Below are 14,982 nucleotides of genomic sequence, written 5' to 3'. Positions count from 1 at the left end.
GTGCAGACTGGATCTCACTAGGTCCCAGGCTTCCTCAGCTCCGAAGTTCAGTGAGCCTGTGACTTTATGACAGATTCAGAGAGAACCGTCAGGCCACTGCGCACGCTCATTTCCCCCAGAACAGAACCAGACTGGCCCCTGATTTAAACGGAACACACCTCTCTCTGTCGACACCGGTCCCGCAGGCTTTGGGCTGAACCCAGTCATTCCTCCCGTAGCGATGGCGGGTCCTGAAATGCTGAGGGGCGCCAGACTCGCTGTCCAGGGGGAAATAACTTATCGGGGGGCACTCTTCCCATAGTAGCGGCGACACCATTTACACTCACGGCAGACTCAGCCAACTCTGCCCTGTCGGTGTGCAGCGTCCTGACCCTCCAGGGCCGGGCCCAGGCTCCTGTGAACGTTCACAGTGACTCTGTAAAACCCCCAAAATGTGTCCTCTCAGGGCAGAAGAATTACAAACTAGTGCCTCCTCTGGGTGGAGAAGTGAGAATCAGTGGTCCCTCTGAGTGACCTTGCTCTAGGCCAGTGATGGCGAACCTTTTGAGCTCGGCGTGTCAGCATTTTGAAAAACCCTAACTTAACTCTGGTGCCGTGTCACATATAGAAATTTTTTGATATTTGCAACCATAGTAAAACAAAGACTTATATTTCTGATATTTATTTTATATATTTAAATGCCATTTAACAAAGAAAAATCAACCAAAAAAATGAGTTCCCGTGTCACCTCTGACACGCGTGTCATAGGTTCGCCATCACTGCTCTAGGCTGACACATGTCCCCAAGCCGGACGCCAGGCTCAGCCCCCGCTGGTGAAGGCCCCACGAGGGCCCCCAGGCCTGCTTGTGCGCAGGGCACAGCCTGTGCAAGTCACCAGAACTGAACAGCCAGACGCCTCATTCCAATGGGGCCTGTGCCCACTGAGGACAGGACACGTAGGATTCAGATTGGGTGGTGAGGAGGCCGCAGGGACAGTGTGCGTGAGGACATGCGGACAGGCCTCCTTCAGGCTTCCCTTCCCCTGTCCTCAGAGTTTGAACTTCTGGTCCCTTGCCATTCAGTGCTACCAAGGGGACTCAGGTGAGCAGGAGGAAAGCCATGTCTTTCTCCAGCAGCTGGAACAGGTGGTTCTTCTCTGGAAGACAAATGCGGGTGACAAACAGAAAAAGGCCAGCGGGGGATCAGGTCCCGTAAAAGCACACACGGACAGCGTGCCCTTCTGTGACACAGGCTCGCAGAGATGGCAGACCCAGCGCGTGAGACGTGCCCTGGGCGGGGACACACGTGGCCCTCAGAGCTGTAGGGAAGGCGCAGGCCCGCAGACTTCTGGGGTCTCTCTGGAGCCTGCTGGCAAATGAGCGATTCTACTGTTTCTTGCTTCTCAGCACCACTGACATCACCACTATAAGTCGGGGAATCACAACCACATTTCAAAGAATCATTCAGTTTGCTCGTTAAGATTCTATAGGAATTTCCCCCCCACAGCAGCAGCCTTGCCAAAACAATGTTAAGCATAGGCCTGGTAATACTTTTCACATTTGTCAGCAGTCATGAGCGTTTAACAGGGTGTATGTCCAGCAGATGCACACAATTTCGGAATCAGGCACTGGATTTTACACAGTAACTCGGAGGATGTGTATTGGCCAAAAGAATTATTTAAAAAATGAAGCAAAACACACACCTTGGGCATGGGTTACCTGGGGGAAGAGAAACGTGTTCGCCACTTCATCTTCTTGTGGGAAAGTGTTCGATGCAGAGGATATCAAGAGTAAAATATGTGTGTGAAATTAAATTCAAAAGTGATTAAATCTGGACATTTTGCTTCCGTCAGCTCCTACGGTAAATTCCCCCAATTCAAGGGCCTGAATTCTAAGCATGGAATTATTTGTGACATGGCGGCGCCCTGTGCTTGTCTGGGCTGCAGCGGGTTGGAAAGGGTCCCGGTCTGGGTGCAGCTGGGACACAGTCAGGGTCAGAAGTCTCCTTGCTGAGCAAATGGACGGAGTCCGACAGCCTGGAAGTTTTCAGCCAGGTAAGATAAGGCCCGTGGAGAACGAGACGCTACCTAAAAAGAGGTAATGAAGTAAAACTTAATTATAATGATTAAAAAACCTAAGTACCACACATTAGTAACTTTATTTGGGGAGTGTCCGTAGCGAGTTCCAAATAAACCGCTGGCTGCCAGCGACCGGGCTGCGAGCACTGGCCTAATTGGCCTGTAAAGAATCCTTCCAGGCCGGGCCCTCGACGTCCTGGAAGCAGAGAAAATGGGCCTCGGTGCCTCTGGAGGCTGGAGACACGGATGTTTCCCGAGCCCCCAGCTCCACTCTTTGTTAGTAGTTGGAACTGACCAACGGATGATAAAGAATTGATGGCTCTTAACTGTAACCATAACGTTCTAATTTAGCCTCGGCTGGAACTTTTTAATCGCCAGAGGTACATCTACAAACGGAATTTTTCTTGCTTTTTGGGCAATCACGTAGATGGAGATTAACCCTCTTCTTCCCCCAGGCCCTAAACATTATTTTGACCGAAATGTTTAAGTCAGGGGTTTCGTGTAGACACAGCTTAAATGAGTCATTAAGAATTTTATTGGTTAGAGTAGGCATATTTTTTCCTAGTAGACATAATGACATAACAGTAATAAAAATGTAATATTCAAGTAATTGCTGTAATGTAATTATAGCTTGGTCATAAAGTAAGATTAGAGGTCTGGGATGGCTGTTCTGTGGGTGTGTGTTTTAACGTCTGAATGCAGTCTCCGAGGTGCCTGTCCCGTCTCCCGGGGCTGCTGGTGCAGTCAGTTCAGCACATACCCAGGTGGCCGGGAGCCCAGCTGAGCCAGCACTATCTGGGCGTCCTGTTTACCCGGTCTGCCCTCGCTGGACACTGGCATCCTGCCTGCCTCGGATACCTCATCATCGCAGTAACTGAACACAGTGTTTCTGGTCTACAGACAGCGAAAGGGGGCGGGGGTGGGACAAAGAAGGCCAGGTCCTCGCGGGGGGGGGGGGGGGGGTGTGGGGGGGCGCCCAGATGGGGCCCAGGTGCCAGCCGGGAGCAGCAGCATCTGCCCACAGGGCGCTGGGAGCTCTGCTCTCAGGACTGTGCCGGGCTGCCCGGCTCTGGCTCTCTGAGGGGAGGACAATTTCCAGATTGAGTCTGAACAAAAATAGCTGGATTAGGCATTTACCCCAAGTCTATTTTATCAAAGGGCTTGTCATCGCTGGAGATATTCTTTGAACTGTTATACATTTCTGTCTGTTGTTTTTTTTTTGTTTTTTTTTTTAAATCTAAACACAACATTTAAGCAAAAGAAGTGCTTAAACATTTGCAAACCAAAACAAAAACAATATGTTGATTAACAATATTTACAATGAATAATTAAAAGAGGATTAGGTTTGTGTCTGTGGTTTGTGGGGATGTGATGTGAGACTACGTGAATGTACACGCCTGTCCGTCTTTCCCCCGTTGATGGTCTTGCAGTGCCGTGATTCCGTCTGTTTGTTAGCTGTCGTTCTGTGTCAAAGAAGAGCTACCACTTTCTCCTCCATTTATCTACTTACTACACAGTGGGGACTCAAGGGTATTTATTTTATTCTGTGGGTGATAACCCGTTATTGTCATTTACGCTCAAATTGTTGCAGATTTGGCCAGTTGGGAGTCTCTACAACCTTCCATTTCTGACACGTACCCATGGCTCTTTGACCAGCTTCTTACTTTCTGGCGAGTTAAGATGTTCCAGGTTCATTTTCCCAGGCTCTTTCCCTGCCCTAGTCCTGGAATCAGCCGTTTCTCCAAGGAGCCTGAGTACCGGTGCAGAATGCTTAGAAGCTAAGATCTGGGTTCCAGGTAAGAACATCACTTTGTAAACGTGTAAAATTTACTTCCAGAGTGATTGGTCAGCTTTGGAAGGATGTAGGGGGTCTTATAAAGAGCCGGGCATGCACCAGAGGCGAAGGATCCTGAACGAGGTGGAAAGTGAAGAGGAAATCAGCCCCCTGGCCTCCAATAATACACACCTGTCACGCGGTTTCTGCTAATTGCTAAGATCCGTAGGCTTTTTCTCCCTCTAAGTCTAATCACATACTGTTCTCCAAGCCTCTGATAGCTCTTGACGTCTGCTGACCCGTGACTCAGTCACACATCAACTAGGCAGAATATTCCACAGACTTCACCTCTTGCCATTATCTGTAACCTTAAGTACCCATGGTCTCTGAGTGCAGGTGTGTAAACCACACACCTACAAAGGTCAGTCACGAACACAAGTGGCCACCTGCGGCATGTCTGTGCCACCTCGGCAGACTGTTTGTAGAGTCTCTTTCTGCGCCTTGAGTCTGTGGTCTTGTTTTCCACGATGGGGACAGCTGGGCTCAGGCCTCAGGGAACCGGGAGAGCCACTGAGTCAGCGGTGGCAACAGTGGCCGGAGCAAGGCTGGTCAGACAGTTCCTTCTTTTCCTTAATGCCTTTGAGCGAGGTCAAGGGAAAGCAAAGCTTGGGATTTGACGGATTCGGGAAAGTTGTTGGCTTTCACTTGGCATCTGCATTCCGACTGCTTGAGGAATGCTATTTCCCCCCTAAACGTCTATCTCATTAATCTTGTGTTAAGAGTGTTCTAACCCTATTAGTGGGGTAGGCTGCTTCTGTTCCAATCAGCGTATGTTTCCGTAAGTGTTGAGTTGGGGAAGGAGGCGGAAGAGGCAGAATTTCTAAACTTTGACCTGGAGGGACTTGTACGAAGGTGTGTCTGACATGAGTGTAATACAACTGAAAAGGCTCCGGTAAATGGCAAGCTGTGGTCGGCTCTGATGATTTATGCTAAGCAGAATAAACTCTGATGGAAACATAAAATATTTCTAAGCTTACATTTTAGTCACTCAATACACAGAAAACGCATTTTTCTTCCTTAAAAATAGATATTTAGAGCACTGAGAGTCTCAAGAAGAAATCAGGTTATTTACTATCTTTGTGGTCGCCCATGTTACACACTTCAAGTTTAAGAGTTGACAATGTTTTGATATTCTCAAATGAAAGGCACTGTATGATGCCCCGTTTAAATCCTATTACATTCAGGGACTCTCCTTTCCACTGACAATTGAAGGGGGGAAGGTTAGGACAAGGCTTCGATAGCCAAATTGTTTCATTGTTTAAATATCGTCAGGCTGGTTGCCTAACCAGAAAATGCAGACTTAAACCAAGGAAGCTTATTTTGCGAGCAGGCCTGTCACCATGTACAATATGTATTACCAGGAGGTAAACAGGAAGTGCTGAGCTGGCTTGGTTTACTCCTACAGGCACAGAGAGAAATAAAATCAGTGTTTACCAAATGGAAAAGCACAAAGTTGGTACAGGGAGAAATGCTATTTTCATGCTTCTAAAAAGGTATTACAAATAACAAAGTTTCGAACCTGTAATTAAAAACTATTTTAAAAATGCTTTGATTAGGTTCCCTTCAAAAATAGACATTCTTGGTTGAAATAAATTTCTTAAAGGTCTGACTTCCACTTAGGCTTGTTTCCCTAATCCATACCCTATAAACGTCCCTCTTAAATAAGAGTTCAAGAGTAAAAAGTGTGCCTTTGAGTCATTTAGCAGAAGCTCAATGCTCCCACTTAATGGGTGGAGAATCTAAGGCCCCAAAGTTAAAGCAACTTATCAAATGCCACCTAGCCAGTTGGGGCAGGGAGAATTTATGATCCAAGTTACTCATGAAGCAAAAGTCATAGATGAACTGAGTTTCTTAGTGCCAGGCCCAAGGACACAAACCTTGGGGTGAAGGGGTTAAATGCCTTGTTGGTGTAGTGTTGACCAGAAGCCAAAATCTTGGTCCTATGGGCCCAAAGCTAGTGGACTCTTCCACCTTCAGAAAGGACAAGACCCTTTCCTCTTTTGATGTCAATGGCTTCAACTGAAAAGTGAGGCGATTTGCAGTTCTAACATTGTGAATCTGAGAAAAGAAAGGACTGAAAATGGTGATATGATCTAGGGAAGTAAAGAATAAACGAATAGGAATGAGGATAGATTATTTTGGGCAAGGGTAATTCATAATATTTAAACCTAGTAGGGTTGTCTGAGGTCAATTAAACTTTAATAACCCAGATTTCAGACCAACATCAACACTCAAACTAGGAATAGCCCAAGACAAGAATGGGCAAAGGACAAGATTAGGCGATTCAAAAAAGAACATCTACGCATGGCCAATAAACACATGGAAATTGTTCAACCTCAACGGCATCCAAAAATGCAAATAAATTTTGCTTTAAACTGGAAAAAATAAAAAAGGGTAATGTTATCCAGTGTTGGGGAAGGCACAGAGGAACTGACTTTCAAACACTGCCGATGAGAACGCAAACTAGTAAAACCCAAACACAGGGCCTTTTGGGTATGTGTCAAATTTTTTAAATGAAAACTAACTTCGATTTAGCAATTCCGATTCTAGGAATTTATAGTAAAGGAAATAAACAGATTTCCACAACCAGTTCAGTGGATTACAAATGGGCACGAATTCTTTGCTGCCCTCCCCAGCTCCTCTTGGCTATGGTAGTTCCTCTGAGTTCCCCTGTTCCTTATCACCTGCACAGCTTGGAGCAGTACTGCTCAGGTATTTGGTAGAATGTCTCTCCATTGTGGCTTGTTTGATGCTTTTCTCATGATTAGACTGAGATAACGGTTTTTTAAGAAAGACCACAAAGACATTCATGCATCATGTTAGGTAGGAGCATTTTGCTATTGTCTTTCTTTGGAGGCGCCCTAAATACAGGTACAAAGGGTAGACTGTGGTTGTTGGTACTGTGTCACCGTGGTGAGACTGAAACTACTTTTCCACGATCCCCTGACCTCTATGGTTGGGCAAGAGAAAAATCTGTGCAAGATTTGGGGCTGGGAGTGAAGCAGGTACTTATTCATTGGGGTTGTGCAGACATGGAAGCGTTGGCAGTCCCAGCTTGTCCTCACCTTCCTCTACTCTATATCCTCTTCCTGGCTGAACACCCTGCTTACCCACAGTGGCTCCCACTCTCGACCAGCCACGTGGTAGACCCCAGGGTAGCAGGTACATGGAAGCATGGCTTCCTACGGGCCTTCCTATGCAGCCTCTTTTGCCAGGTGGTTGTGCTTTGCTTCTCAAATTGATGGGTTAGTGATGTTTTTCTGATGTTTTTCTTCTTAGGCCTTCACTTTCCCAGCTCCTCCAATAACTAGGTAAGATCTGTAATAAAATCTTTATCCCACAAAGGACAGTGATTCTGACTCCGTGACTGAACTCTCGACGTGTACAGTGAGCTACAAGAGGCTCATCTTTGACCTGAGAACAACTGTAAAAGCTGGACAACATACAGAACAATTGTGTAATAGTTTTCTATACTGCGGTGACAAATTACCACAAATTTGGCAGCTTACATAAAACAGGAAGGTAGGTCAGAAGTCTGGTGTGGGTCTCTTGGACTAAAACCAAGTCTTGTTTCCTGGAGGTTGTAGGAGAGAACGGTTTCCTGCTCATTCAGATCGTCAGGAGTATTCAGTTCCTTGTGGCTGTAGGACTGAGGTCCCATTTCTTGCTGGCTCTAAACTAATAGCCATTTCAGAGGCCACCACATTCCTTGGTTCGTGGGCCCCTTACTCCACCTTCAAAGCTGGCGATGTCAGGTCCTCATGCCACATCTCTCTTACCCACTGTTCTGCCCCCCTTTTCTGTTTTGAAGAGCTCATGTGAAGGGCCCAGCTGAATAATGTAGGGTCATCTCCCTATTGTAAAGTCACTTGATTAGCAACCTAATTCCATCTGCAACTTTAATTCCTATTTGTCGTGTGATGTAAAACATCCGCAGATGCTTGGGATTTGAGTGTGGATGTCTTTGGCGGGGCACACGGAATATGAGGCATCAGAAAAAAGCCAAGGTAGTCAGGTATTGGAGAAAAGGAATGCTCTTTTTTCCTCCTTCAGGGAATTTGCCAATAAAATGTGAGAGGAAGAGAAGCCAAGCAGAAAGAGGGGTCTGGAGCTTGCGGCAGCCTCGCTGGGCTGGGGAGGCAGAGGTGGGAGCTTGGGGCCGCCAGGGCAGCTGAGAGACTGCGATCTCAAAGAGGAGCAAACTGCAGGGATGTCAGCTTATAATTCTACATGCAATTTCCCCTTGAGTATATGTCAGCTCCAGGGCTGCACATGTGTGTGAGCAGCATCTGGGAGGTTAAAGTGAGAAGACATCTCATCAATCTTGAGGGGGTAGGGGAGTCAGAGGCTAGATTTTAAGGATCACCAAGATTAAAGGGGGTTGGTGAACCCCACAGGCTCTCAGCTCAAACCCTAGGGATACTTTCCAGGAATAAGGGCAAAACAGAAATATATCCACCTTTATCCGACTGTGGCCCCATCTGTCTGCCAGAGAATTAAATCCTCTTTGGAGGACATCATCAACCACTGCTTCTATATTTTTCCATGTACAATGTCTGGCCTTCAATAAAAACTCCTAAGTACAGCAAGATACAGAACCTAGTGGCTGTAAACCAAGAATGTTTCCCCATAAAACCAGGATGTTTGTTCTCACCACTCCGATTAAACAGCGTGGCAGTGAACTCTCACTTAACCGCATCTGTAAGTTCTGTGACTTTGAGCAAACCAAGGTATACCCAAACCAACTTTACCATCGGCTAACTGATACAAACAAGATTTAAGTTCCTACAGCACCTCATCAATGTTATCCTATATAATAAAGAGGGAATATGCAAATTGACTGTCATTCTGCCACAAAGATGGCAGCACCCATAGCGGAGGCGGGGTTTCCGTAACACAATATGGCTGCACCCACAGCGGAGGCCGAGTTCCCGTAACGAGACTTAAGGAGCAATCAGCAGGGACCTGAGGCTGCGCCCCCCTCCCCCGGCCCCCATGGGGCTTGACAGGGACCCTCAGGCCGCACCCCCCACCCTGGTGCCAGGCTGAGGAACCTCAGGCCACGCTCCCCACCCAGCAGAGATTGATGGGGGACCTCAGGCCACGCCCCCCCCCCCCCCCCCCGCCTTGCCACCAGGCCAGGGGACCACAGGCCATGCCCCCACCAGTAGGGCTTGACAGGGAACCTCAGGCCACGCCCCCTGCCTGGCAGGGCTTGATGGGGGAACTCAGGCCGTGCCCCCTGCCCCAGCCCCAGCACCAGGCCAGGGGACCTGAGGCTGCGCCCCCCGCCTGGTGGGGCTTGATGGGGGACCTCAAGGTGCGCCCCCCCACCCCGGTGTTGGGCTGGGGGATCTCAGGCTGCTCCCCCCGCCACAGCGCCAGGCCAGGGGACCTCAGGCTGTGCCCCCTGCCCCAGCATTGGGCCATGGGACCTGAGGCTGCACTCTCTGCCTGGCAGGGCTTGACAGGGGACCTCAGGCCACGCCCCTCAGCCAGCGGGGCTTGACGGGGGACCTCAAGGTGTGCCCCCCCATTCCCTGGGAGGGGGACCTCAGGCTGCTCCACTTGCCCTGGGCCAGGGGACCTCAGGCCGTGCTCCCCCCAGCAGGGCTTGACAGGGGACCTGAGGCTGCGCCCCCCTCCTGGGACTGAGCTGGGGGATATGAGGCTGTGCCCCCTGCCTGGTGGGGCTTTACGGGGGACCTCAAGGCATGCCCCCCACCCAGCAGGGCTTGACGGGGACCTTAGGCCACGCTTCCCACCTGGCAGGGCTTGACAGGGGATCTCAGGCCACCTGAAGCTGTACACCCCTGCCCGGCGGGGCTTGAAAAGGGTGGGACCGTCCAGGTCTGGATCTAGCCCAATGGGGGGTGGCTGGCCAGGTCTGGGTCTCGCACGATTTTGAGGCGCACATGGGTGGGCAGGGATTTGACTCTGGGTCCTGTGGTGCACCCCAGACTCTGACAGGAGGAAGATTTTCATATATATTTTACTAATTTTCTTTCATCTCTGACACTTCTATTATAGAGAAAGGGAAAATAGCAATATTAAAATATTTCCTCTAATTAATCCCCTTTTAATGTGCATGAATTTTGTGCACCGGGCCACTAGTAATGAAATAATGCTGAACAAAATGACATTATCCGAGGACATGCTGTACTGAAAATCCTAGTCAATGTACTGGGGCAAGAAGAAATAAAAAGCATAGTCCTGGCCAGGAGGCTCAGTTGGTTGGAGTATTGTCCTGTACACCAAAACGTTGCAGGTTTGATTTCTGAGCAGGGCACACACACAGGTTGTAGATTTGATCCCTAGTCAGGGCACATACAGGAGGCAACTAATCGATGTTTCTCTCTCTGTCTCTGAAATCAATAAAAACATATCCCCAGGTGAGGATTAAAAGAATAAAAAGCATATCTACACTAATAAAAGAGAAATAGCAAATTGACCATACCTTCATGATACCCACTAGCCAATCAGGAGTGAGTATGCAAATTAACCCAACAAAGATGGTGGGTTAATTTGCATACGCAGGCACCCAGCGGCTGGGGGTGGGGTGGGACGCTTGCGTTGTTGCCATGGTGATGACACAGGTGTTCCGCACTGCCCTAGCCTCTCTGGGCCTCTGGGCAGTGTGGGAAGGTGGAAAGGTGGCTCTGGGCCGGAGCAAAGGCAGTGCTGGCAGCCAGGGGAAGGAAGGCCCATTCTTGCACAAATCTTTGTGCATCGGGCCTCTAGTAGATTAGAAAGAAAGAACACTGTCTTCATTTGAAAAACATGATCATCTGTGTAGAAAGTCTCAAAGAATATACAGAACAAAGCAATAACAACAAAAAAAGCGTGAGATTGTCAAGATTGCAGGACAAAAGTTTCCTATACAATAGATTTTTTCCCTTTATATTAGCAATGAACTGAAAATGGAAAATAATTTTAAATCTTTCTTATAGTATCAAACATAAAATATCCATGGATAAATATAACAAAATATATACTAGATTTATATTCTGAAAATGATAAAACATTGATGAGGGAGATTAGAAAATACCTGAGTAAAGAACTATGCCATTCTCCTTGGTTAGAAGGCTTACTACTGCCAAGTTCTCCCCAAATTGAGCTATTGATTCAAAACAATTCCAATCAAAATCCCAGAAAGTGTTTTGCAGAAATATGGAGAAGCAAAGAATCTAGAATAAAAAATAATTTTGCAAAAGAAAAGCTGAAGTATTCATTAGGCTGATTTCATGATTTAATAATCAAGACAGTGAGGTACTAGCATAAGAATAAACATATAGGCCAATGGAACAAAATAGAACCCAAAATAGACCCACACATATACGGTCAATTATTGGTTTCAGAAAAAGGTGTCAATTTAATGAAGAGAGGAGATAATCTTCTCAACAAATGGTGTTGGGACAATCAGAAAACCATATATAGAAAAGGAACCTCAACCCTTACTTTGCACCATATATAAAAAATAAACTCAGAATAAATCAAAGACTTAAAAGTAAAAGTTAAAATTTAAAATAACAAGAGTAAAATATTGGAGAAAGCCCTTGTGGGCTTGGGTTAGATCAATATTTTTTAGCTAAGACACAAAAAGTATGAGCCATAAAAGAATAACAATTGATAAATTGGACTTCTTCAAAATTAAAAACTTCAACTTTCCCAAAGATACTTTAAGAAAAGTCAAACCTCAGACTTAGAAAAAATATGTGAAAAACACATTTCTGTCTCTAGAATATATGAAGAACTCTTATGTTGTAATAAGAAGACAAACAACCACTTTTTAAATAAATGGACAAAAGATTCAAACAAACACTTCAACAAGGAAACAATATAGAAAATGAACACATGAAAAATGCTTACTATCATTAGTCATCAGAGGAAAGCAAAGTAAAACCACTGTGAGATCCACTATCCACCTATGGGGATTGCTAAAATTAAAACTAAACCATCCAACCAACCAAACAAAAAAATAGGTTATACCAAATGCTGTCAAAAATATGGAGCAACTAGAAATATCACATTTCTGGTGGAATATCAAATGGTACAGCAATTTTGGCAATTAAATATTCACTTACCACATGACCCAGTCCATACAAAGCTCTGTCCATCCATGTTCATAGCAGCTTTCTTCTTCTTCTTTTATTTTATTTTATTGGGCCTTTATTCTTAACTAGAGGCCCAGTGCACTAAATTCATGCACAGGGGTGGGGGGACCCCTTAGCCTGGCCTGCATCCTCTTGCAATCCGGGACCCTCGGGGGATGTCCCGCTGCAGGTTTAGGCCTGATCTCTCAGGGATCCCTGCGGGATAGGGCCTAAACTGGCAGTCTGACATCCCTCTTGCAATCCAGGACCACTGGATCCTAACCGCTCGCCTGCCTGCCTGCCTGATCACCCCTAACCACTCACCTGCCTGCCTGATGCCCCTAACTGCTCGCCTGCCTGCCTGATTGCTCCTAACCACCTCTGCCTCGGCCCCCACTGCAGTGGCTTCATCCGGAAGGACGTCCAGAAGGTCATTCCACTGTCTGGTCTAATTAGCATATTAGATAGCCAGTCATCCAATGGAAAGGTCCATTAAATACTGAATGAGTAAACACACTATGGTACATCCATACAGGGCATACTCAGCAATGAAAGGGAATAAACTACTGATTCACACAGCACCTGCCAAATCTCAGAAGTATTCTGCTAAGTGAGAGAAGTCAGACAACAAAAAATCCTTGAAATCCAAATTCATGTAGAATTATTCCTTTTTATATGCTATTTTGGAAAAGGTAAAATTATAGAGACAGAAATCAGGTCAGTGGTTGCCAGGAGTTAGTGATACCATGGAGGGGGTGAGGAGGGGTCAATGACAAAGAAACAGGAAACAACTTTTTGGTGTTCATGTACCTTCACTGTGGTGGTGGTTACACAAATGTGTTTATTTGTCTAGAGCCTTGAATTGTACTGTACGTAAACTGATATCTAAAAAAATATATATTCTATGTGTCCTATCTAAAAAACACTATGGCCTGGCCAGGTAGCTCAGTTAGCTGGAGCAACATCCTGATACACCAAAGTTTCAGGTTCAATCCCCAATCAGGGCACATACCAGAATCAACCAATGAATGCAAAAATAACTGGAACAAAAGATAGATGTTTTTCTCTCTCTCTCTCAAATTAATAATTAAAAATAAAAATACTATTGTAATATATGAAGTCATAAATAAATGCACTAAAAACATTAACCTGGAGTTGCGGTAAAAGGAAAAGTTGAAGAAGTTGTGAAATAGATATATCAAAAATTCGCCATATCATTAAAGAAAACCTCACTGAATCATAACTCGCTCTTGCTTGTGGTGGCCAAATTTCTTACTCTGTTGAAGATGCACTGTGATTTAGAAAGTACTGGATGGAAAGCCGTTTAAACAGAGTGGTGTTGAGGAACACAGTTGAAGTTCAGAGGAATTAGGGAAAGCTCCCAGCTGAGGCCGGAGGAAAACAACAGCAGCCAGGACAGAAGTGAGAAGAAATGAAAGACCAGCATCATGGGTCCTGTGTTGTGAAAAATTGCAGATTAAGGACTGATCAATCCATGAGTCACCCAGTAAAATACTGACCAAGTGCACTATGTGTCAGGCCCAGTTCCAAGTGCTGGGCATGGGGCAGTGGGCAAAATAGGCCGCATCCTTAATCTTAGGCTACGTTCTAGAAGGAAGAGACAATAAACAAAATAAATAAGTATAGGAAATGGTATGCGTTCGAGTGAACAGCAACAACAAAAAGCAGGGAAGGGAAATAAGTGTGCTAAGGCAGAGGCTGGAGTTTCAATATTTAAAAGGGTGGCTAGCGAAGACTTCACTGAGAGAGTGACAGTTGTGAAAAGACGTGAAGAAGATGAGAGAGCCATGAGGGTAGGCATTTAAAGGGGGGTGCTTCTGAACACGCAGTAATCATGGGGTGCTCGGCTAATATCATCCACTTTGTTGAGACCCACTTAGTTCCCATAATAATCACATAAAAAGATACCACTTACTGTGATAACTGGTTATGAGAGCTTATAAACGTGATTTATAGAATACTTATAATCTTGATTTCAACTGAACAAGAAACATTTGAAATCCAGCTGAAAGAAAACCACACACCTCAATTTATTTTTAACTCCGACTAACCCTCCACTCTCTAACCTGCCCCTCTTTCAATTTTCATTATGCCTGATTCTGGAAAAGCTGAATGGCACAGTTTCATGTTAATACATTGTTGAGTATTATTAGTTGGGAAAGGGGTTTAGAAAAAACAGAGAGGAAATAACCTATCCATATGAAAACAATAATCACATAATATTTATTGTCTGGGATTGAAATGTTTCAAATACGCAAAGCAATAAAATGCCAGGAAACACAAAACTTCCTAATGTTAAAAAGATCATAAATTTTTCCAAAAATAAGATGACTGAAATAAGTTCAGGTGACATGTTATGCCGAAGGAAAAACACCCTGAATGCTGAGTGAAACGGCCCCAAACCTTCAGGAGGCACAGCCCCTCGCTGCTGAAGAGCTGAGGCGACTGGCTGTTACTGTCAAGCACAGAAAGCAATGGGGCCTGTGCTCTGAGCCCGACAGTCACTTTCTTTCTTTCTTTTTTTTTTTTTAAATATACTTTCTTAATTTTTTACAGAGAGGAAGGGATAGAGATAGAGAGTTAGAAACATTAATGAGAAACATCGATCAGCTGCCTCCTGCACACTCCCCACTGGGTATGTGCCCACAATCAATGTACATGTCCTTGACCGGAATCGAACCTGGGACCCTTGAGTCCGCAGGCCAACGCTCTATCCACTGAGCCAAACTGGTTAAGGCCCAAGAGTCACTTTCAACAGAAACGCACTCACTAACCCATGCATTCAATAACTTGCATTTTTTCCACCTTGTGAATTAAAAAAATGTGTAATGTTAAAAAGCTACCAGGATTCTATGATCACTTTTAAATGAACTTATATTTTACAAATCACAATGGTGCATATGTATTTAATGTATATTATACATCATATATATTATATATATTCAAATATATATATTGAAAGGCTGTTAAATCGCGTT

General features: G+C 45.5%; 1 protein-coding gene across 2 annotated transcripts in view; it reads right to left on the bottom strand.

Annotated features, from left to right (window-relative positions):
* Window positions 1-1,117: 1,117 nt before the first annotated feature.
* SUPT3H (SPT3 homolog, SAGA and STAGA complex component) overlaps window positions 1,118-14,982 on the bottom strand; it is a 478,084-nt gene continuing 464,219 nt past the window's right edge. The window contains exon 13 of one of the 2 annotated variants that reach the window (XM_070418486.1): window positions 1,118-2,065. In XM_070418486.1, coding sequence (XP_070274587.1) covers window positions 1,973-2,065 — 93 coding nt within the window. In that variant the 3' untranslated portion in view covers window positions 1,118-1,972. The remainder of the gene's footprint in view (window positions 2,066-14,982) is intronic. The other variant, XM_070418489.1, reaches the window with a different exon arrangement.

The sequence above is a fragment of the Myotis yumanensis genome, unplaced genomic scaffold (genome assembly GCF_028538775.1).
Source record: "Myotis yumanensis isolate MYYU_CA2020_CCGP unplaced genomic scaffold, mMyoYum1.0.hap1 SCAF_6, whole genome shotgun sequence".
Classification (NCBI taxonomy): domain Eukaryota; kingdom Metazoa; phylum Chordata; class Mammalia; order Chiroptera; family Vespertilionidae; genus Myotis; species Myotis yumanensis.
This window is presented reverse-complemented; position numbering and strand designations above follow the sequence as displayed.